This window comes from Gossypium hirsutum, chromosome D02, assembly GCF_007990345.1.
Source record: "Gossypium hirsutum isolate 1008001.06 chromosome D02, Gossypium_hirsutum_v2.1, whole genome shotgun sequence".
Classification (NCBI taxonomy): Eukaryota; Viridiplantae; Streptophyta; class Magnoliopsida; order Malvales; family Malvaceae; genus Gossypium; species Gossypium hirsutum.
Window position 1 is genome coordinate 2266881 of NC_053438.1, and position 26087 is coordinate 2292967.

Genomic DNA, 26087 nt, shown 5'->3' on the forward strand with positions numbered 1-26087 from the left:
ATTATCGATCTTTTAGAAAAAAAAATTAACTTTTTTCTAAGAATCTTATTATAGATTCTGATTATATCTGTTATATTTGATACAATACCTAGAACTACCCATAACCCCTTTCGAAACCATAAATAAGAGGATAATGCGCTTCAACGCACTCAAACTCATACCCATCGAACATTTCTAAGTTAAATTCGAGTAACATATGTAGAATGATTTAGACAGATTGATAGAATATGTATTGTTTATTGTGGGGTTTATAAAATAATGATGAATTAGAGGGGGGGTGACAATTTACCTACAAACTAGCTGTCAATTAAATTCTTCTATTATATCATCTGTTAATATTATCCTACACCTTTTCTCGTTTTCATTTATGTCTTTTTGTTTAACCTCGACAACTGTTACACTGTTTTTTTAACTTTGGTTTGGTACATATCAAACTTTGATTGGGATATTTTATTAATATTTCAACCATATCTTATAATTTCTTTAACCTAACATTTTGCTTCATCTCCAAAAATTAAGCAATTATTATATGCAGAAAACATAACTTTGGAAAAGCATAATCAACAAACTCAACAAAAAAAAATACAGCATGCATGATGTATTTTTCATTCAATTTAAACTCGGGATTTAATGGATATAATATCAATTTTTAAGCAATATCTTTTATGAGGGAATATGTGTAATTATTTGAAAGTCAAAAATTCATTTTAGAGTGGTCAATATTAAATTATAAATTTTAAGGGGTTAAAGGGGCTATAAATTTTTTTTTATAATTTTGAGTGGGATCAAAGTATAATTTTATCATTTTGGAACGAAAAACCCTACCTGTCTTTTTGGTGATGTCATTGTATATACAGATACAAATAGGAATAAGCAAAACTAGATTCGATTCGAAAAAATAAAAAAAAAATGAATTTCGAGTTAATTGAATCGAGTTATTCGAATTATTTGAGTTTCGAGTTTGATTCGAGTTGAATTTTACAATTTGAATAACTCGAATAATAGATTGGTGTAAATACCCTTTTGGCCCCTGTAAATTTTGAAAATGAACAAACTGATCTCTCTCTTAACAAAAATTACAAAAAAAAAATTAAATAATATTAAAAAATAAAAAATAAAATTCAAAATATTTATAAAAATTCTAAATTTTATTTTTTTAAAATAATTATAATTTTTAAAAAAATTCTAAAAAGTATATAAAGAAAGTTATAAATTTTTTTAAAAAAATTCTAAAACAATAATATTGGGACATAAATAAGTTAATTAATATTCAAGTTTATAATACTAAAGGATCTTATTTTTTTATTATTTTTATTTAATTTTTTTAAAAAAGTATGTGTTAGAAGTTGTGTGACCAAATTCCTGTTAAAATAAAATACAAGTAGCAAGATAAGGGATCTATGAGAGCGAAGGCCGAGGGCTGCACAAGTGAATTCTGTATAAAAGTTTATTTCCTCTATTTGATGTTGATTAGAATAAGGTGCTTTAACCTTATTGCATTATTCTGTTTGACTTTGATTAGAATATGATTTTACAAACTTATAAATAGACGTAGTCTATACTCCTCTTGTATCATTCGAATTCGACATAGTGAGCTTTCTTCTTTTCTGCTCATGGTTTTTTTCCCGAAAAGGTTCCCACATAAAATTCTGTGTATTCTTTTCTCTCTTTCTTCGCGATTCATTGTCATTATCGACGTTTTATTTTCACAATATGGTTTCAAATTTATGTGCTCAAATATGAAATTAGCTATACTGTAACAAGATCTTAATTTGGCATGTTTAAGTTTTTAATTTAACTAGAACAATTTCACTCAATTCAACTCGATTCGAATTTCACTCCACTCGACTCGATTCGAAAAATTTCAAATTGAGTTAGCATGATAAAATATGATTCGTCAATTCGATTAACTCAAAAAAATTTCACTCGATTCAAATGGTAATACGAAATTCAAAGAGAGGGTTCTAGTAATGTGTTTGATTTTGGTCTTCCTCTTCAAAGAGAAGGTGTAGGAAATACATATGGATATAATTTTCAAGCCTATTTATTTCTTTCTTTCCAATTTGATGGCTTTTACTCATTTATAATTTTATAAGAAAATTATTGGTGATGTATGGCCAGGGTTTAGAAGCTATTTGTCCTATTTTATCACCATCCAATGGCAGTCCCCAATCTTTATAAAATTGGGTCTCAAAAAGTGTGAAAAATGGTCCATAGTTTGGGTTTGGAATGATTTGGTTTCCTAAGGAAGACAAAACCACAAGCTTCTTGTTTTATGGTCTCTAACCGAAAAATAGGATAAGATACCAAAAAAAGTTAAATTATTCCATTAGTCCTTGTATTATATATAAGTTGTGTATTTAATTATTGTAGTTTAATTTGATCATTTTTATTCCCTATATTTTTCAAACTTTGGAATTCCAATCATGACCAAACAATGGCTATTAAATTCATTAAAGTTTGCTATTTTTCAAAATTTTCTGCAGTGAACATATTATCACTTGTATAAGGCCTTGTCAGCTTGCTATTGTCACGTATTAGTATTACTCACAGAAAAGTCAATTAATGGATTTGACGACGATTGATCACATTAAGGTTGAAATTTCGAAAATTGGTAAGTATAGATATTAAGAATGGTCAAATTGGAGAATAGAAACTAAATCTATAACTTTATCCATAGTACAAGACTAATAGTAAAATATAACTAAACAAGTTTAATTATTAACCTTTGGGTTAGGATTAAAATTTCAAAAATTAAAAAACACACAGCTAAGATTGACCAATTTGAGGAATACAAGTACTAAAATTAACTAAACTAAAATACAATGATTAAATCTACAACTTACGTAAAAGAAATATATGAATACATTAAATTATTAGCATGTTAAACATGATTATGATATAAAAATACATAAATACAAAACGAGTATATATATATATAAATGAATATATTGAGTTTGGTTATAGACATACTTCTATGATCAACTTGAGGGATTGTCCCCCTATCCTATAGACACCAAAACCGAACTAATAAATGATCTAAGGCTTCAAAAACAAGTGCATATCTTTATGTGGCTTTTCAATAAATCTTCCATTCATGTCAATTTTGTGTAATAAACTTTGGGTGGTCCATCATATCCATTATCATAAGAACACCCACAAATGAGAAAAGAAAAAAAAAAGAAGAGAAGTAGAAATTCAAACACAAGGTTATTAATGGTGGTGTTTCTATGTCTGTTGAATGCCATAGTTTGGAACGTGGGAACGACATGGATAGCAAACAACATGTTGGCCATGATGTTTGTTTATGTACTTCAATGTGTACACGTTATTACTTGCTTTCGTTGTGATAGCCCGAAATAGGGCCTAATCGGAATAGTGGTTTCGTAACCACAAATCCGAAGTGAAATAGTTTAATTTTATAAATTTTTATTAGTTACTGATTGATTGAAATATTGTGTGAAAATATGGATAGGAAATTTTAATGCTTTAGTGCTTAATTGAATTTTTAGGACTAAATTGAAAAAAATGCAAAGTGTGTCTAATTAGTGATTAAATGACTTAATTGAATTATTGCATGAAATTGGAAGTGTTTATGTGGCAATTAGACAATAAATTAGTGTTATGGACACAAAAGGGTATTTCTAGAAAAATATCTAAGTAATGGGTCAAGGGCATTTTTGTCCAAATTGAATAAAAGACAAAATAAAGATGAAAACAAGTGTTCATCTTCTTAAAATCAGACGTTTGCTGCAAAAAAAATTCATGTCACCATAGCTAGGGTTCTTGAACTTCCTAAGCTCAATTATCAAGAAAGAAGAAATAGTGCAAGTGATCGGGGAAAAGAGAAAGTTATCGACTAAATTACAAAAATAGTCGTTTTGCATCCGAGGTAAGTTATATGTAAATAATAGTTATATTTGTATAAATTGTGAATTATATTTGATATGTGAATTAATATTGAATGTGGAAGGAAAATTGTTCATGAATTATTCAAGTAATAAAGTGTTAAGTGTAAATTCCCGGTTGAACTTAGGAATAGAATTGGATACAAGTGACATGTCACTAGAGACCAGTGTTACAGTGTTACAGTGTTACAGTGAGTCCCGGGTGCTGGGTGATCTAGCATGTGTTGCAGACACCTGACAGCTTGTGTGAGCAGGCCCGTGGACATTTCCAGTGTTATTGATCAGTGGTAGCTTCGGCTACATTTCAGTGGTAGCTTCGGCTACATATCAGTGGTAGCTTCGGCTACATATCAGTGTGGCACTTATGTGCTAAATCTCTACGTATCCGTGTATATTCCAAGTGTTCAACGGGATTAATAATGAATTAAAGTGAATATGAAATGTTAAGTGTGAAAATGTATATGCAAGTGAATTGGTAAGATTGTGTATGTGTAAGTGATGGAAATTGCTAAGAAATGTTTTGATTAGTTATATGTTAAAAGTGTTAATTATTAATTGAGTAATTATTGTTTACATGTAACTTACTAAGCTATTTATAGCTTACACATCTCTTTCTTTCCTTTGTTTTATAGTGATTTGAACTTGATCGAATAGTGGACCGTCGGAGCTCGTATCACACTATCATAGCCATCTCGGTATTATGTGCTTTTCAAAATGTTTGAACTATGGCATGTATAGAGTCTTAATCATTTTGAGCATGTTCAAATGATATGGCTAATGTTAGCTATTGAAGTAGTTATTAAAGAATATGTTTTGGTGTTATGTATGTTAAAATGGTAACTAATTCAAAGAAGCAGTTTCTTTGACAGCAGCAGTGACGTGAATGTGAAAAATCACCATAAATAGTAGAAATGGAATTAGAGAGTGAATTATATATACAATTAAAGCTTATCAAGTCTATTTTTACATGAAAGAAACGGTGTAGGCAAAGGAATTTTATATTTTGAGATATTTGAATTTTAGTGAGACAGGGTCAGAATGGTTTTTGAAGTCCCCTGTTCTAACTTTAGAAAATCATTATAAATTGTACAGAAATAATTATAGGTCATAATTTATATGTGTAGATTTCTTAGTGAGTCTATTTTCAAAAGAAACAAACGATAACCTTATATGTATTCTGTACAAAGAGATAATTGATTTTTAGTGCCAGGAGGTCAGATCTGTCGAGCTGTGAAACAGGGGATACTTTAATGAATAAACTGTACTAATTGGCCAAGTCAAAAATTCTGAAAATTTTATGGTAAGTAGTAATATGAGTCTAGTTTCAGGGAAAATTTACGGATTTAAATTTCGATCCTCGTAGCTCGATTTATAATTAAATTAGTGACAGTTGCGCAGGTAGACAGTTTTGCTGTGAACAGTGAATTTAATTTTAAAAGCAAATTTTTATGCTCCGAATTGGTAAGTTAAATTGGATAACATCTCGTACTCGATTCCGGCGATGGTCTCGGGTAAGGGGTGTTACATTTAGTGGTATCAGAGCTACGGTTTAGTCGATTCTCGGACTAACGTAGCGAGTGTAATAGACTATCTATACATGCCATAATTGAATAATGATAGTGTGACGACTCCTGACATCTTAAAATGTTTTTTTTTATAGTAATGGATTCTAACCGAGATACAGCTGATGATGCTCAAAGTAATGTGCCTGTTGAAAGTCGATTCGAGACTCAGGGTCAAGGAGATGAGGCTCGAGAAGCTTTTCTCCAAATGATGAACAATTGGTACACTGAGTTTGTTAGAACTAATCCTAATGCTCAACCTCCTCCGCCCCCTCCTATTCCTCAAGCTGTTCCCATAGCTCCTCAACAAACTGAAGTGTTAAGATTGTCAAAGCCTCCAGTGGACAAAATTCGAAAGTATGGAGCCGAAGAGTTCCGAGCTAGTGTAAATGATGATCCTGAAAGAGCAGAGTTCTGGCTTGATAATACCATCAGAGTGTTGGATGAATTATCTTGTACTCCAGAAGAGAGTCTCAAATGTGCTATCTCATTGTTGAGGGATTCAGCTTATAATTGGTGGAAAACTTTAGTGTCAGTGGTGCCTAAAGAGAAAGTTACATGGGATTTCTTTCAAGAAGAATTCCGAAAGAAGTATGTGAGTCAGCGTTTCATTGATCAAAAGAGAAAAGAGTTTCTTGAATTGAAACAAGGGCGCATGACGGTAGCCGAATATGAACGAGAATTTGTCAAATTAAGCAAGTATGCCCAAGAGTGTGTATCTAATGAAGCTACATTGTGCAAAAGGTTTGAAGATGGATTAAACGAGGATATCCGATTGCTAGTGGGAATTCTTGAAATTAAAGAGTTAATGGTACTAGTTGAAAGAGCTATCAAGGCTGAAGAATTGAGCAAAGAGAAAAGAAAGGTGGAAAGTGAAGCAAGAGATGCAAGAAAAAGATCAATGGGCAAGTCATTTCAATTTCAAATGAAGAAGTCTAGAGAAATGAATACTCGATCGAATGTTTCTAGTGTGAATTTTCAAAGAGATCGAGGAAGACAATATTCAGGTTCTAAAGCTCAGGCAACTTCTATGGCAAGTATAGGTAGTGTTAAACCTACTAGACCGGAATGTCAACATTGTGGAAAACGACATTTGGGGGAATGTTATTTAATCAGCCGAGCTTGTTTTAAATGTGGATCTCAAGATCATTTTGTGAAAGATTGTCCAGAAAGAGAAGAGATAGAAAAGTTTCAAAATGTGAGATCGAGCAGTGTGACTACTAGAGGAAGACCATCGAGAAATGTGGGGACTGGAACTAGTGGTAAAGGTGTAACAAAAGACACGACTGTAAGATCTGAAGTGGGAGCTCCAGCAAGAGCTTATGCCATCCGAGCTAGAGAGGAAACATCTTCCCCCGATGTGATCACTGGTATATTTTCTCTTTACGACACTAATGTTCTTGCATTGATTGATCCTGGTTCTACTCACTCGTATGTATGCATGAATTTAGTGTCTGATAAGAATTTGTGTGTTGAATTGACTGAGTATGTGATTAAAGTGTCGAATCCTTTAGGCAAGCATGTGATAGTTGATAAAATATGCAAAAATTGTCCTTTGATGATACAAGGTCAGTGTTTCCCTGCCAACTTGATGTTGTTGCCATTTGATGAATTTGATGTTATTTTGGGGATAGATTGGTTGACATTACATAAGGCCAAGATAGATTGCAGTCAGAAAATTCTTGAGTTGAAGTGTAGTAGTGGTACAGTTCTTCGGGTTGAAACATATAAGTCAAATGTGATGCCAATTGTGATTTCTGCCATGTCTGCTCAGAAATGTTTGAAAAATGGTTGTGAAGCATATCTTGCTTATGTGTTGAATACAAAAGTGTCTGAAACAAAGATCGAATCAGTGCCAGTGGTATGTGAATATTTAGATGTGTTCCCAGAAGAGTTGCCAGGTTTGCCTCCGATTAGAGAAGTAGAGTTTGGTATTGAAGTAATGCCAGGTACTGCTCCAATATCGATTGCTCCCTACAGAATGGCACCAACTGAATTAAAAGAATTAAAAGTGCAATTACAAGAATTGACAGATAAAGGATTTGTTAGACCAAGTTACTCTTCGTGGGGTGCTCCCGTGCTATTTGTGAAGAAAAAGGATGGGACATTGAGATTGTGTATCGATTATCGTCAACTTAACAAAGTGACAGTAAATAATAAGTATCCATTACCCCGAATAGATGACTTGTTTGATCAGTTAAAGGATGCCACAGTGTTTTCCAAAATTGATTTGAGATCCGGATATTATCAATTGAGGGTTAAAGAGTCAGATGTGCCAAAGACTGCTTTCAGAACCCGATATGGCCACTATGAATTTCTTGTAATGCCTTTTGGTCTGACTAATGCTCCAGCTATTTTTATGGATTTGATGAATCGAATTTTCCGGCCCTATTTGGATAAATTTGTTGTGGTGTTTATAGATGATATTCTTATTTATTCCCGAAGTGAAGTCGAGCATGCTGAACATTTAAGAATTGTGCTACAAACGCTGCGAGAAAAGAAATTGTTTGCTAAATTTAGCAAAAGTGAATTTTGGCTTAGTGAAGTTGGATTTTTGGGACATGTTGTCTCGGGAGATGGCATTCGAGTGTATCCGAATAAGATATCGGCAATAGTTGAATGGAAGCCTCCAAGAAATGTATCTGAAGTTAGGAGTTTTCTGGGCTTAGCCGGATATTATCGTCGATTTGTAGAAGGTTTTTCGATGATAGCTTCACCGATGACAAAATTGTTGCAAAAAGATGTTAATTTCGAATGGACCGAGGAGTGTCAACAAAGTTTTGAGAAATTAAAGAAGTGTTTAACTGAGGCACCAGTGTTAGTGCAACCTGAGTCAGGAAAGGAATTTGTTGTTTATAGTGACGCGTCACTAAATGGGCTTGGATGTGTATTGATGCAAGAAGGAAAGGTGATAGCGTATGCTTCTCGACAATTGAAACCGCATGAACGAAATTATCCTACCCATGATTTAGAGTTGGCTGCTATTGTCTTTGCTTTGAAGATTTGGCGTCATTATTTATATGGTGAGAAATGTCGTGTTTTTACAGATCATAAAAGTTTGAAATATGTTATGACACAAAAAGATCTGAATTTGCGGCAAAGAAGATGGTTGGAATTGTTGAAAGATTATGAACTTGTGATAGATTATCATCCGGGAAAAGCTAATATAGTTGCTGATGCTTTGAGCAGAAAGTCTCTCTTTGCTTTGAGAGCTTTGAATACAAGATTAACATTGACTGAAGATGGATCATTGCTTGCAGAGTTAAAAGCTAGTCCATTGTTTCTTCAAGAAATTTATGAGGCTCAGAAAGTGGATAATGAATTACAAAGAAAAAAGACTCAGTGTGCAGTGGGCGATAATTCTGATTTTCGGATTGATTCAGATGGATGTTTAATGTTTCATGACAGAATATGTGTTCCGAAAAATGTTGATTTAATTCAGAAAATTTTGCAGGAAGCACATGATAGTCGGTTGGCAGTTCACCCCGGTAGTGGAAAAATGTACAATGATTTAAAGAAATTATATTGGTGGCCGGGTATGAAACGGGATATCTCTGAGTATGTGACAAAGTGTTTTGTGTGCCAACAAGTAAAAGCTGAACACCAAGTACCTTCAGGGTTACTTCAACCTATTATGGTGCCCGAGTGGAAGTGGGATAGAATTACTATGGATTTTGTTTCCGGATTGCCATTGTCACCGAAAAAGAAAGACTCAATTTGGGTAATAGTTGATCGATTGACTAAGTCAGCTCATTTCATTCCTGTGCGAATGAGTTTTTCACTTGACAAGTTAGCTGAATTGTATATTGCTGAGATAGTTCGATTACATGGTGTGCCTGCGTCTATTATATCTGATAGAGATCCACGGTTTACTTCAAGGTTGTGGAAGAAATTACAAGAGGCATTGGGTACTAAATTGAATTTTAGTACAGCATTTCACCCCCAAACCGATGGACAGTCTGAAAGAGTAATTCAAGTGCTCGAAGATATGTTGAGATGTTGTGTATTGGAATTTGAAGGTAATTGGGAAAGATATCTACCTTTGGTGGAGTTTGCATATAATAATAGTTATCAATCCAGCATAAAAATGGCACCTTATGAAGCGTTGTATGGACGAAAGTGTCGGACTCCATTATATTGGACTGAACTTAATGAAAATCAGTTACATGGAGTCGATTTGGTAAAAGAAACTGAAGAAAAAGTGAAGATAATCCGTGATTGTTTGAAAGCTGCATCGGATCGACAGAAGTCGTATGCGGATTTGAAAAGAAAAGAGATTGAGTTTCAAGTGGGTGATAAAGTATTTCTGAAAGTGTCTCCATGGAAGAAAATTCTGAGATTTGGCCGTAAAGGTAAATTAAGTCCAAGATTTATTGGTCCGTATGAAGTGATAGAAAGAATTGGTCCAGTGGCTTATCGATTGTCTTTACCCCCGGAATTGGAAAGAATTCATAATGTGTTTCATGTTTCTATGTTGAGGCGATATCGATCGGACCCATCACATGTGATTTCACCGACTGAAGTGGAAATTCGATCGGATATGACATACGAAGAAGAACCGATTCGAATCTTGGCACGAGAAGTGAAACAGTTGAGAAACAAAGAAATTGCTTTAGTGAAAGTGTTATGGCAACGACATGGGATGGAAGAGGCAACATGGGAAACCGAGGAGGCTATGAGGAAACAGTATCCCAACTTATTCACTGGTAAGATTTTCGGGGACGAAAATCCCTAAGGGGGGAGAATTGTGATAGCCCGAAATAGGGCCTAATCGGAATAGTGGTTTCGTAACCACAAATCCGAAGTGAAATAGTTTAATTTTATAAATTTTTATTAGTTACTGATTGATTGAAATATTGTGTGAAAATATGGATAGGAAATTTTAATGCTTTAGTGCTTAATTGAATTTTTAGGACTAAATTGAAAAAAATGCAAAGTGTGTCTAATTAGTGATTAAATGACTTAATTGAATTATTGCATGAAATTGGAAGTGTTTATGTGGCAATTAGACAATAAATTAGTGTTATGGACACAAAAGGGTATTTCTAGAAAAATATCTAAGTAATGGGTCAAGGGCATTTTTGTCCAAATTGAATAAAAGACAAAATAAAGATGAAAACAAGTGTTCATCTTCTTAAAATCAGACGTTTGCTGCAAAAAAAATTCATGTCACCATAGCTAGGGTTCTTGAACTTCCTAAGCTCAATTATCAAGAAAGAAGAAATAGTGCAAGTGATCGGGGAAAAGAGAAAGTTATCGACTAAATTACAAAAATAGTCGTTTTGCATCCGAGGTAAGTTATATGTAAATAATAGTTATATTTGTATAAATTGTGAATTATATTTGATATGTGAATTAATATTGAATGTGGAAGGAAAATTGTTCATGAATTATTCAAGTAATAAAGTGTTAAGTGTAAATTCCCGGTTGAACTTAGGAATAGAATTGGATACAAGTGACATGTCACTAGAGACCAGTGTTACAGTGTTACAGTGTTACAGTGAGTCTCGGGTGCTGGGTGATCTAGCATGTGTTGCAGACACCTGACAGCTTGTGTGAGCAGGCCCGTGGACATTTCCAGTGTTATTGATCAGTGGTAGCTTCGGCTACATTTCAGTGGTAGCTTCGGCTACATATCAGTGGTAGCTTCGGCTACATATCAGTGTGGCACTTATGTGCTAAATCTCTACGTATCCGTGTATATTCCAAGTGTTCAACGGGATTAATAATGAATTAAAGTGAATATGAAATGTTAAGTGTGAAAATGTATATGCAAGTGAATTGGTAAGATTGTGTATGTGTAAGTGATGGAAATTGCTAAGAAATGTTTTGATTAGTTATATGTTAAAAGTGTTAATTATTAATTGAGTAATTATTGTTTACATGTAACTTACTAAGCTATTTATAGCTTACACATCTCTTTCTTTCCTTTGTTTTATAGTGATTTGAACTTGATCGAATAGTGGACCGTCGGAGCTCGTATCACACTATCATAGCCATCTCGGTATTATGTGCTTTTCAAAATGTTTGAACTATGGCATGTATAGAGTCTTAATCATTTTGAGCATGTTCAAATGATATGGCTAATGTTAGCTATTGAAGTAGTTATTAAAGAATATGTTTTGGTGTTATGTATGTTAAAATGGTAACTAATTCAAAGAAGCAGTTTCTTTGACAGCAGCAGTGACGTGAATGTGAAAAATCACCATAAATAGTAGAAATGGAATTAGAGAGTGAATTATATATACAATTAAAGCTTATCAAGTCTATTTTTACATGAAAGAAACGGTGTAGGCAAAGGAATTTTATATTTTGAGATATTTGAATTTTAGTGAGACAGGGTCAGAATGGTTTTTGAAGTCCCCTGTTCTAACTTTAGAAAATCATTATAAATTGTACAGAAATAATTATAGGTCATAATTTATATGTGTAGATTTCTTAGTGAGTCTATTTTCAAAAGAAACAAACGATAACCTTATATGTATTCTGTACAAAGAGATAATTGATTTTTAGTGCCGGGAGGTCAGATCTGTCGAGCTGTGAAACAGGGGATACTTTAATGAATAAACTGTACTAATTGGCCAAGTCAAAAATTCTGAAAATTTTATGGTAAGTAGTAATATGAGTCTAGTTTCAGGGAAAATTTACGGATTTAAATTTCGATCCTCGTAGCTCGATTTATAATTAAATTAGTGACAGTTGCGCAGGTAGACAGTTTTGCTGTGAACAGTGAATTTAATTTTAAAAGCAAATTTTTATGCTCCGAATTGGTAAGTTAAATTGGATAACATCTCGTACTCGATTCCGGCGATGGTCTCGGGTAAGGGGTGTTACATTCGTGTTCCCTTTTGTTGCCAAGAGAATGGTATACAAAGGAAATAAATACTACGTTTACTTTTTGGGAAATATTAGTTTTTGGAGCTAATAATGTCCTGGTCTCGCGGTGAAAACGGAGATTTTGGGTTTTTAAGTATTCAAGTTTGAATCTTTTATCATGCAGAATTACGGTAATTAAGTGGGATTTCATCTCATCATGTATATATGTATGTATGCCATGTATAGATTTTTTTCTGGTTCTTGCTTTGCTGTGTTTTATATAGTTTTATGAGTTTGCGTGTTACTCTTCAACCGTCTCTCAACTCAACAATTTTTTTATGTTCATATAAAATATAGAATAAATTGTCTTACGATGAGATTTGAACACAAGTTAAGCATTTCAATCAAACCTATATTTAGTTTCAATGTCAATTTTTAATAAATTTATTACATAATTAGTTTCACCCACATTGTGAGTCTGTCATAATCAAGTACTGGTAATGTTGGTATCACAAGTTAACTCTACATTGACAACACCATGATATAGAATTGTAGTGCATTTAATATTTTTAATCTGATGTATTTACATGTTTAAATTTTGTTTTACTTTAATCTAATTTCTTTTAATATAGTAGATCTTGCATGTGTTATTATTAATAATTAATTTTAAATCATATGTTTCATCATTTATTCTATGTTAGTTTTAAATACATTCTTATGTTCTAAATACGTAATTTTCATATGCATACATGTATGATAGAATTTCGAATATTTGTAATATATTATATATAAAGATGTTTTTATTATTATACTAAACTCGATCTCGACTGTCTTCAAAACAAAACCATTCCCGACTTGACTCGATCCTAAGATCTGCTTTGAAACTCTCAAAAAATGTCTAAAGTTCTTCTAAAGCATTAAGACATTTTCAAGAATAAACAAAGGCTCATTCAAGATGGGTTGCTGGCATTTATTCTAGGTTTTAACCCTAAATGCTAATTTAGAGATGGTAATGGAAGGTGATTTTTGCAGATATTTGATTTATGGTGATTTTAGCAGATATTTGATTTACTTTATTATTATTATTATTATTATAGATTTGAGTATTTCATATTATGTAAATAATATGTCTAGTAGCTTGTTGGGGGTAATTATATGTTTATCACCATTGCAAAGTGAAATAACACTTTAAAAAAGGTTTCATATTGAATAGATGAATTTTTCTATATTACATAGACTCTTTTAAAATCGACATATGAAATTATTTAAATAATTAATCATTATCAATAATATATATGATCTTTTTCAGTTTCTTGCGCTAAGAACTTCAAATATTATCTTCGTCTACAATTTATCTGTCGAGCCTTACCTTGACCAGCACAATCTTGTTCGTTCATGGGACACTTTTGTCGACCTCAATACTTTGAACATGTATGGGGTTTGCATTCCTTTTGTATATAAGGTATGTAACGGGCCCTTTTTGCCCCGCCCACCATAAACCCAAAAATAAAATAAATAAATAAAACCAAAATAATTACAAGCCCAAAACTAAACAATCCTAACCCAAAAAAATTACGGGCCCAGTGGCCCAAAACATTACAGAAGATGCCAGAAACCCTAGGGTTTCTCCTCATTATAGCGGCCTGACCCGACCCAAGGTCCGCGTGTTTTTGGACTAGGGATCGTATTTTAAATGATTTCAAATAAAAATATCATTATGCAATAAGGGATCGTATTTTAAATTCTCCTCAAATTTTCAATTCACGGTACTAAGACACCAAGTAATCAATTAGGTACCAATTTTGGGTGTTACAAGGGTGTTAACCCTTCATCGTGTGTAACCGACTCCTGAACCCATTTCTTGAATTTTGTAGACCAAAAATTGTTGTTTTAGTAAATCAAACCGTTTATTAAAATGATCAAATTACGAGGTGACCCGATCACACCTCACAAAAAAGGATAGGTGGCGACTCCCATTTTCGTTTAAAAATAAAAAATAAAAATTCGGTTTCAAAAAATAGTTTCAACAAGATAGAAGAAATAAGATAAAAAAATATTGAATTTTACTTGATTGAGTCTTAGCTCAGTTTGTATCGGTATTGTTATCAATAAAAGAAGACGCGGGTTCGAGTGCGTTGAAGCGTATTATCCTCTTATTTAAGGGTTAATAAGAGGCTATAAGTAATTTTAAACATTGTATCAAAAGAACAAAGATTAAAAATCATGATGTTACACTCATATAAAAGAAAGTAAAAGAAAGTAAAAGATACACACTTTCTTTAATGTTTTTAATGGAAAAAAAAATCGATTCTTTATATAAACAACAAAAGGAAAACATATTATAGAGCATATCTCTTGACACTATTTCGTAACCAACATTGCGACATCCTACATATGATATCTCAATGTGACACTATAATCCTTGATAAATCAGAGAACCAGTGACCAACATCACAATGCCACACTAATTCTTGCGAATAGGCACAACCTATTAAGCACAAAGATGTGGTATTTAATATTATTATTCATGCAATTATTTTTGGTAAAAATAATTATTATTATTATAAAATAGCACAAAGATGTGGGATTTTTCAACATTGCAAATTATTAAAACTGATACCAACATGTCATTTTCTTATAAAATATTTAAATTATTCATAATCTTTTAAAATCTAAAATGAAAAATATTACACATTCAAGTGTGTTTAAGTCAATGTCTTATTGTGTCTATTGTTTTAGACAATGACAGGGTTAGGAGGCTGACAAGTGCTCTAAGCTCCCTAAAATAGCAAATTTTTAATTTATAATTTTTTAAATTAATAATAGTAATATTACACTTTAACCTCTAAAAATGATAAAAATAATTTATTCTTTTAAAAATTATAAATATATAAAATATTAAAATAATAAAATTACATTTTTATTATATAAAATTATACAATTTAATTTTTTATATAGATATATCAAACACATTTCCTACCTCAATCATTGTAGCAGCCCATGGATTTATTTTGGGCTATGCAAAATTTTCCCAATGGACCTAATCCATAATTTAATAATTTGGTGCAATACATTTTTGAAGAACAAGGTTTTCGGCTGTTTTCTTTTTCTTTTTCAGGTAAGAAAATGCGTTAGTGACGTGGCCGAAACTTTAGCTCCATTAATACGTATCACTCTGGGACACATGCACATGCTTCAACTTTTTGAACCGGTTATGACATGAGCCCAATGCAGATGCATGCATGCTTTAACTGGTGATCCAAGTTTAGACCAGAAAAACATGATCTATGCTGCTCATCACAAGTTCCCAAGACCATGATGCATACCAGATTGTACAAATAAAAGTGGTACTAGATGCCAGGATGCAGACACTTTTACCTTTTTAAGAATTGGATTGGTGGTGAAATCGGTTATATTATTAATTTTTAGTTTGAGAAGTAGTATTCGTTTAATTGAGTTATTCGATTTAATTTAATAAATTATTAAAATATTATAAAAAAATTAAAAATAGGAAAAACCAATTTAATTATTGGCAAGGGTGTAATTAGGGCCTGACCCCCTTAAAATAATTTTTTTTATTTAGGTCATTTAAGATTTTTAAAATGAGTAAAGATAAAATTGTATTTTAACCCATTAAAAATGATAAAAAGTTGATTTAATCCTTCAAAAATTATCAAGAATAGGCTATTAAAATGGTAAAATTATATTTTTACTATCGTAAAAATTATAATTTAATCCTTTCTGGGCAAACCTTCGTGCCAGGCCGAGTGGCCCGACCCGTGGACAAGTTTATCCTACCGTTGCATCCGTTTAAAAGAAAGTTTTATAGCTTAGAAGTGAAATTGTCAAAATACTCTTATTTACTTTTTTTTTTTGAAACAAACAAAATACTCTTATTTACATTACCTATTTAAAAGGTATATAAAAAAGTTAGACTAATTTATATTTTATGTATCATTATATTAAATTATTTGAATATAATTTATTATTCTATTTTAAAGTTTAAGTTACTTTCATTAATTTTACAAATAATATATATTAATTATTAAAAAATATTTAAAATCTATATTTGGGGTGGTATGATTGTACTTTTTTTTAACCTTATCATGCATAAGTTGGTACATATTATTCAACCCACTAAAGTTGGACTTGAGCAAATTAACTAGTGACCAATGAAAAGAAGAAAGAATTTGAATATGTTGATAGGTTGTAAATTAGCTCTTCGAATTTAACTAGTTTGATTGGTTCATCTTATTTAATTAAATAAATTATTAAAAAATGAAAAAAATTAGTTTAATAGTCAGTTAAATTGATTCCTTAAATTAGTTTATATTAATTAGTGAATTAATTAATTTATTCATTTTAATTAAATTGATACTCCAATCGATTCAGTCCGATTCAAATAATATTGGTTAAATATTGTTAAAAATATCAAAATATTCATATATTTTATAATATTTAAAAGCAGCCACTTGTCAATTTATTGATGCAGCTGTCCTTCTCCCTCAATCATCAATGCCAAAATGTAAATCCTTATCAGCATTCCAACAATGCCCGAGACGATAACAATGCTCCCCACTTCCATCATCTCTTTCTTTCCCACAAACCATTGTGTCAAAAAAGTTCACAACAGATTACTACCCCACATTAAATAACACTTCAATATCACTGTCCATAACGCTCCTTTGTGATGTAAATACCATAACTCGTACAAAATTTCCGGTAAAAGTATTATAAAGATTTTATATTAAGAATAAGATTTTATTTTATTTTTTTATTTGAAAAATGAATAAGTTAATTTCTGCGTGTTAGATCAAAAAGTAAATTGATTATTTTTATTAAAAATTTCATCTATTTATACTGTTAAAAATTAACGTGGCTGGCAAAATCACCAAACCGGTACAAGTGACGTGTTATGTGTACCTCATACTGACGTATAAGGACTAATTTTTAACAGTCAAAATAAATGAAATTTTGAACAAAAAGACTCATTTGTTCCTTAATCTAATGTTCAATAACTAATTCATCTTTAGTCACAAATAAAAAAAAAACTAATTCATCTATTTTTTAAATGATAAAACAAAAGATAATCCAACTTTTAATATGATAGTTTTCATGGTACTTTTACAAAGTTTTCCTTTTTTAGACAAAAGGGAAATATTTATTAATGAAAAAAATTGAAAAGCAATGTAGTTAGTGGTGTTAAACAATCTAAACATATAGGGACTAGTGTCACAAACCAAAGTGCAAAGCTCGTGACCATGGCACAAGATGCGCCTCATGGAGGTCTGTCGATAAGATGTGGATCATTTAGCCCACGAGAACTAGCCCGATTCAAAAAATTGTTGGAGAAGCCTGGTTGGCCCGATAATGAATATATGACAGCTTAGGCTATTTTGGTAACTAATCTTAGAAGATTGATAGGAATCATATCTTGTAAAAATTAGATTAGATTTGATATGACATATATTGTAAATCCCTAAAATCAAGGGATATGGTTAATCTCATTCGTCGATGTAACTTAATCTTATCTATCGGTTTTGGGGGAGCTCAACTATAAATAGAGAGTCTCCCCCTCACTTGTAATTCATTTCATTGTGCTTCATTCATTATTTCATAATTCTTCATGAATAAGATAATATTAAGAGCATTTACTCAAACACTTTATGTGCGCTCGTTCTGTTATTCTTTGTAAGTTTCCTTTGGCATAAATTGCTTCCGCCTTACAACTTGGTGCTTTGAAGGAGTTCTTAAGAAATCCTCATTTTAGTAAAGACTAACTTAGGCGAGTTTGGACGAACGGCACGTTCTATCATCTTAGCCACAAACTTTCTGCAAGCTTTGCTTATAACTTTCAATGACCCCAACATTGCTGTCTAAGCAACAACACTATAGGTTTCATCTTATTCCTGATTTCGCTAGAAGTCGGTTTTCATCCGCCGTTCAACCTTTTCTTTTGTGCTGAATTAAATGAATATGATATTGCACTAGGGCAGTTATCAACCCTTTCCTGATAAACACTTGTGTCGTTCTATATTGATTGTTGTATTTACAATGAGCCACCACTGTTGAATATTTTCCAAATATTCTATCAGATTCCTAATTTTAAAAGAAATCAACTTAAAATCTTAAATATTTTTTAAAATAGACATATATCTCAATTTTACCTGACAAACCAATGCCTAATTATGAGAAAGGATTGTACTGTGATTTTACGTTATCCCTATATATATTTTCAATAAAAGAATAACAAATCAAATTTTTATAAAAAAATTAAAAACTAAGAGAAAAAAATCTATTTTATTATCCTCTTACTAACAAATAATAGAAATAAGATAAAATCACAATTTTATACCAAATGAAATCACAGTTTCATTAAATTTCTTCACCTCTATTTATACCGCCCCAAAGCCATAAAAGAAGAAAAAACAAAACGTACATAATAACATCACAAAACTGCAAAGAAAACAGCTAGCTGGAAACAACTAAAAACATTACATCAATACCAGATGCGGCAAGCAGTTGATGCTTGTTACTCGTGTGTTATCCCCATTTTGCTTGTGTTGTCACTCAACCACCTTAATTTGCGTGTCGAGGACACGAAACAGTACACACTCACTAATTACATGACCCCATCACTCCACTTGACACTTGTCTTCCTTTTTCAGTTTTTTTGTTTTTCTTCTTGTTTATATTATATTATATAAAGAACAACCCATATATCACATTATCGTCATAAAATAAGGGGTAGCAGCAAATAAGAGATATGGCGAAAGCTGAGGTTGTAATTGTTCTGTCTTTGTTGTTGGTGATAACAGTGGTTGATGGGTTGGGAGGGAGGATGAGGATAAACGATGTGAAGAACAACAAAGAGGTGCAAGAGCTTGGGAGGTTCTCGGTGGAGGAGTATAACAGGCGGAGCCAAGGGCGGTTGCGTTTCAGTTTGGCCAATGGTGGGCCGTCGACGGCGTTGGTTTTCTCTCAAGTGGTGGGAGCTGAGAAACAGGTGGTTGCTGGGATCAAGTATTATCTCAAGATTAAAGCCATGCAAGGTGGGGTAACCAAGACCTTTGAGTCAGTGGTTTTGGTTAAACCTTGGGTTCAATCCAAGGACTTGCTTAATTTTTCCCCTTCTACTCATTAAAAAGAGAAGTCTTTTTCCCTTGTAATCTTAATTAATAAAGCGATTGAATAAGAAAGTATGGTAATTAACTGCTTGTTATACCAGAAATTCTGGGGTTATGGTGAAGATTATTGATTCAAAGCACAAAAAATTTAACATCATGTAAACATGCTTTGTTTATTAAATGGATTAGAAGCATATCATCAACATGCATGGCTTCTTAGACCAAGTGAGTAGCATTATCTGAGCCTTTTATCTTAGAACAATCTGATCATGCCTTGTTGTCAATGATCATAGGTGTCCTCTGTTCCTGTTTTGCTGCATTTGCTTGCTGTAAGTTCATCTTTGCAAATATGTTGCCATAAAATTGTGCATCCTTCTTCTTATATTCCCTCATTTTCTCTTTCAGGACTCGGCACCCCATTTTCAATTCCCTGGTGTCAACAAAACAAACATAATTTAACTCCACTGCAATGACAACAATTATAAAAACAATGGTTAAATCACTTCTTTTGAAACAAATGTGGGAACAATAATTAAGTTCGGGTCTAATTTAAATAAAAAATTCAATTACTTAATTCAAAACTTAACTTGGATTCAGGTCCCAAATCGTAATTTAACTCATAAAACAACTAACTGTATATATTACAAAAATGCCACTATTTCCCTACTGCAGCAAAGCACACATCTACCTAGAATATGTGTATGACAATCATGTTCATGTACGTCCAACAGTTTGCATTAAAAAGATACCTGTTACCAGGGTCAATCTCCAGGGCCTTTTTTATATCAGCCTCTGCCAAATCCAAATCAACAAGTTGAATATAAGCTTGAGCTCTCCTGTATAGTGCTTTCACATTCCTACTTTCAAGTTCCAATACCTATAAAATCACACGAGCCTTAACTGTCAGCATAAGTGAATCAGCAGTTTACATCTCCCAACAAGACAAGCTCTAGATGCCCCCATTAAAGCTATATTACCTTAGTACAGAGCTCCTCAGCTTGCTTGTAATCTTTGAGTTTCAATTGGCAAGCTGCATTGTTGAGATTGCAAGTTACTTTTAGCAACTTACTTTGTTGCTGCTCCTCATGATTGAAAGAATAGTCATGTTCTATGTACCTAACAGCCTTAAACAAAAGGAATTGTTGTCAAATAGTCGAATCATAAGTAAAAAAAGTCTAAAACAATTTGTATAAATGGCACAGTTCATGTTGCATAACTTTACCTTCTCATATCTTTTCGATGCTCTCTCAATGTTACCAGCCGTGAATAATACATTCCCTTCTTCTTTCTTCTTCCCAGAAGCTTTAATCTTTTCTGGTGCATTCATTTCCCATGATTCTTTCTCCTGCAACCATTCATTATCAACATTTTAGACGGTGTCAGCGCCTATGTTGCTCAACTTCTTATTTTAAAGTACTCCTGTCTATGAGGCTATTACATCCAGAGATCGGTGTCTATGAGGCTATTACATCCAGAGATCGGTGAAAGTATCATGAAAGTACATGTAATAGGGGTTAGATTGTATTGTGCATCCTTTATTAAAAAATGAGTAAATTAGTATTTGTATCTTAGATTAAAAGTTTCATCCATTTTCACTGGTTAAAAACTGGTATGATTGATGAAATAACTAGACAGTTACACATGACATGTCACGTGTACCTCATGATGACGTATAAGAACTAGTTTTTAACATTAAAAATTGATGGAATTTTTAACAGAGAGACCAGTTTGCTCTTTGATCTAATATACAAAGACTAATTTTCTCATTTTTTGAGTAAAGGGGATGAAATGCAATTCACCTCTAGTATAAGGGCTTTCATAATACTTTTATATCAAAAGATCCTCCAAATATATGAAAAAAAACAAAGAAATAACTAAGCATAGTCATGTTGGGCACAAAGAAATAACTAAGCATAGTCATGTTGGGCACATACACACTTGACATGGAAAAATGTGCATCAGAGGTTGAGTATATACACTAACCTTCACAAATGAGACCAACTCAACCTCATAATACACAGTTGAGTATTCAGATGAACCGAAAGCGTATTCGGGCTGGATAGTGGTAAGTGCATGTTCTCCTTTCTTCATGGTCTTCACAGTTTTTTCAAGACCATCAACTACTTGAGACCAACTCAACCTCATAATACACAGTTGAGTATTCAGATGAACCGAAAGCGTATTCGGGCTGGATAGTGGTAAGTGCATGTTCTCCTTTCTTCATGGTCTTCACAGTTTTTTCAAGACCATCAATTACTTGTCCTGCCACAAATGTCATCCAATTCAAAACAACTTCATACAAAGACTAAAGGGTGAGTTTAGATGGGCGGTGCGTTTACCTGCGGTTAGTGTAAAAACAGCGGTGGCGGTGAGATTAGATACTGTAGCGAGACAAAAAAATAAACTAAACGCACCGCACCGCACCCAATCGCCCATCCAAACCCACCCTAAGTATGAAACTAATGTGCCTATGTGATGAGATCTTATAAACAACCACATAAGGATGAAAACTATTATTACCTTCATCAACTTTGAACTCAAATGACCCCTCATCATGACCCTTTTTCACAAAGATCATCCCATCCTCCAGCTTCCCAATTAATTTCACTAGCAAAGAGTATAAAGAAGAGTTATGGAAAACCATTCAAACAACTACAGAATGTAATGAGATAATAAATTCCAAAGCCAACCTTGAACCATTATTCCATTATATGGACGATCATAACCTTCTCCTTCCTTCAAGATCTTCTTCAATATCTTCTTATCCTTTGTGATTTCTTATTTAAGCTTGCGGAATTCGTTCACGATCATAACCTTACATTGTGGTTTCACTGTCAGCAGAACTTTCTCACTTTTCTTCATTGTTTTTACAGCCTCTGCAAATGCAGGGCAAAAATAGCCTGCATGGTACGAATTCCGACTTCTTATTTAAGCTTGCGGAATTCGTTCACGATAAGTAAGAACGTATAGTAAAGAGGAATCACACTTACCATCTCCAACAGTGAACTCCACCCCATGAGATTTTGAAACCAGTGTACCATCTTCTAAACAAACTTCATACTTGACTGTCATAAACACAAGACAACCACTGTAAGCACACAAGTTTTGAATGATTTAAACAGAAAGAGGAAATGAATCCTAATATACCAAATACTTCATCCAAATCTTAGGGGTTTTGCCGTTTCTCCCCTTCAACAAGTATTTTCTTGAAGATTCCTCCATCTTGGCATATATCCTTGACACTAGTCCAAGAAATCAGCTCCACATCAAATTGAAGTGTTGCATTAGGAGGAATAGTTGGAGGTGATCCGGATTCACCATATGCCAACTCGGGTGGTACTGTGAAAATGGCATTTTCACCTTTCTTCATTGTTTTGATACCTTCGTCCCACCCCTTGATTACTTGTCCTGAAAATCATGGAGAGCATATCCATGGTTTTGTTCAACTAGGTAGTTATAACCTGTGATTCTTCAATGTCATAAAATTGAGTCCGACATATTGAAATCGGATTTGAGGTTTGATCCTCCAAATATTGGAAAACTTAAAAAATATTAACCATATTCGTTTTAGGCACATAACGCGTATGCACCTGACTTTCGAGCTCAAGTCCATATAACACGAGCTATAACTTTTCTGTTCAATGCATCAAGGAAAACCATCTGCACTAAATACAATTTAAGTTAATAGATGATGAACAGAAAATGAGATAAAAAGGTTTCTTTACCAAGGCCAAGCTTGAATTTAAAAGGAGTTCCCCTATCAAGGCTGGAATCAAACTTGGTTCCATCAATCAAAGCTCCAGTATAATGCACTGCAAATGAAATCAAAATAAACGCATCAACTCAGAAATGCCCAAAGAAATCAATAGAACAATGAACAAAGTAGACGATCCCCCCCACCCCCACCATTACCTTCAACGTCATAACCATTTTTGGGAGTTTCCCACCCTTCACCTTCCTTAACCAGCTTCTTCTTCAAGCCATCGTTCCCAATATCTTTCTCCTCACCAGCTTTGAAGATGGGGTTAATCTGGTCATCCTTTTTTTGCAGTTTCTTCCATGTTGGTTGCTTTTGTGTAATCCAAGTCGTATTTCTTTGGCAAAATGCTTGAAGATTGGTTTTCTGGGTTTCCTGAGCGATGTAAAGAGATCCAAGTCTATGAGAATATAAAGGTGGCATTGAGATGAAATAGATAAACACAACAGAGAGAGTTTGTATTAGAGTTGTTCCCGCTAACGGACTGAATCCTAGTTCTTGAGTTTTCCCTCCTTTTTGCGAGCAGTTGACAGTGTCTTTCATATTTGGCCTTACAATCCGGTAGTCGTTTATTTTTGGTTAAATTCTACTATTAGTCCTTATACTATATATAAATTGTGAATTTAGTCTTTGTATTTTAATTTGGTAAATTTTAATATAATTTTTTTAATTTTACAATTTTAGTCCTTACCTAAATGGTAGTGGTTAAAGCCTATTGATAGATTTTTTTAATTTAGTCTCGTATATACATAAAGTTAGTAGATTTAGTTTATGTTCTCCAATTTGATTATTCTTAATCTTTATATTTTTTGAATTTCGAAATTTCAAATTTGGTGTAAGATGACAGCCATTAAATCTATTAACTTGAATTTTACGAGTATTATATGGAAATAAAAAGTTGCATGGCAAAACTTGGATTTTATGATGTGATAACATGCTTTCTATATAAGATTTTGGAAATAAAAGAACTTAATGAATTTAACAATTACCATTTAGTTGAGATTAAAATTTTGAAAATTGAAATTATAAAGACTAAAAATGATCAAACTAAAATACAAAGTGAAAAAATGTTCGGCTAAGTTTTAATATGTCATGTGGCCACAAGTTTAATACACATATTGGCGCAATAATACGAATAAAGCAGAAAATACTAAAATGAATACAAGCAAATAGGTTATGTAGTTTGGTGCAACACACTAACTCTACACGACCTTACTTAGAAAAGAAATCCATTACTAAACTCACTCTACAAGTAATGATTTAAAACTCAATCAATGATAAACCTCGTATAATTGCAGTTTCACTCTAATATATTTAGTACGAACTCTCCACAAACCTTTCTATTAACAAATCAGTCAAAGATGAATAAAATACTCTCACGTAAAAGTTCCTTACAGTAATCATATATGCTTTCTTTAAATTCGTTATCCTTACATCCACGAACCATTCATGTATATATAGGTTTCAAATATTCTCAAAATTATCATCAATTGCAAGTCTTATGTTTGGAGTAGGACTCTGCTGTCAAGATATAAGGATAATTAAGAATAAAGACTTTTCAAGAATCATATTTTGAATCTAACTCTTTTAACCGGAGTCTTTTAAGTGTGTTGCATCAACAGATAGATATCCCTGTATATCTCATATTTTTATTGCTTATAAGATAACTATAAGGATAATGATAATACAAAGTCAAAAAGGGCTAATGTATAATAAATTTGTGGTTTTGACATGTTACAGTTGTTAAAGCAACTTGCTACACAATTTGATTCTTGACACAAACATTAAACCCACAACTTAAGCATGATATAAAAACTAATAACACAGTTGTGCCGATGAAGCTTTAACTTAAGATTAATGTTAAACTTTTCGTCTTGTAAATTTATGTTTGGTTTAATTTTTTCATGAGTTGAAGGACTTTCCTTGCTCAACCTAGGTCAAATTATATATTACTATTATTTAACAATGAAATAGGTTTTTTAGATGGATTGTGTTAAGTTCAACTCAGGCTTTGGTCTAATTTTTTTTTAAAATTCAGGTCACAAGGCGACTCATAGACATTTCTAGTCTGAATAAGGGGTGTTACATATTGTTTTCATAAAGAACTACTTGACACAATCGTAGACTTTACTCGTGTCGAGCTTTAACACAAAGAGTCATTTCTTCTCCTTGAAATTTATTCTTCGATAAACGTAAAATCTCTCATGTAATTAGTGTATAAACTAATGGGTCGAAACTAAGTTTTAGTACAATAGCTATATTGCTAAAATTAATGCAGTGTATGCCAATTCTCAATTAAGAATATCCAAGCAACAACGAGTATACCAGTACCAATGATATGCCAAAATTTTTGATGGAAACATGTTTGCATGTCTTCTAGTTTGGAAAGTAGTTGTGAGGAATCTGTTAGTGGCAATATTCAAAATTGAGACTTTATCCTCCCTTCAAGACTTGTAATCACATTATTTCTTCACCTATGAAAAAAGGTAGTGTTCTTCCCACCCAACTTCATCCAATTAACCCTACAATGGTGTGCCTAATAAATACAAATTTGTACTATTAAATCTATATACCTTGTTTAAATTTGCTAGCCGAATTTATGTGAAGGAAGTGATGTTGAAAGTCGAAAGTCGATTTATTCTCTAAAGTGGAGAGTCAAATAATGAAGGTGAAAAGGTGATGGTTGAAAGGAATACATTTTCACACAACAGAGATCGTATAAAAAACAACAAAAATATCATAGAGAGCGCAATAAAATAATAAAAAAACAGAACCCTCCTCATCGTCATCCAAGAGAAGGAGACAATCCATACATTTCAATTCCCTCGTCTCTCTCTCTTCCGATCTCTTTTCCCATATTCTCTCAACAAACCACCACTTCGTCATTTTCGTTGTACGACTTTGTGCCTCAGAGGGT

General features: G+C 32.7%; 1 protein-coding gene and 1 pseudogene across 1 annotated transcript; one reads left to right on the forward strand and one right to left on the reverse strand.

Annotated features, from left to right (window-relative positions):
* The first annotated feature begins 19052 nt into the window (after positions 1–19052).
* LOC107934856 (cysteine proteinase inhibitor B) lies at positions 19053–19616 on the forward strand. Its single transcript, XM_016867369.2, has one exon. It carries the CDS (start codon positions 19053–19055, stop codon positions 19428–19430), a length of 378 nt encoding a protein of 125 aa, XP_016722858.1. The 3' UTR covers positions 19431–19616.
* On the reverse strand, positions 19290–23626 carry LOC107934836 (70 kDa peptidyl-prolyl isomerase-like; annotated as a pseudogene).
* Positions 23627–26087: the final 2461 nt, after the last annotated feature.

Excerpts from the sequence above, each read along its gene's own strand:
- LOC107934856 (XM_016867369.2), top strand. The coding sequence starts at position 19,053 with ATGGCGAAAGCTGAGGTTGTAATTGTTCTGTCTTTGTTGTTGGTGATA.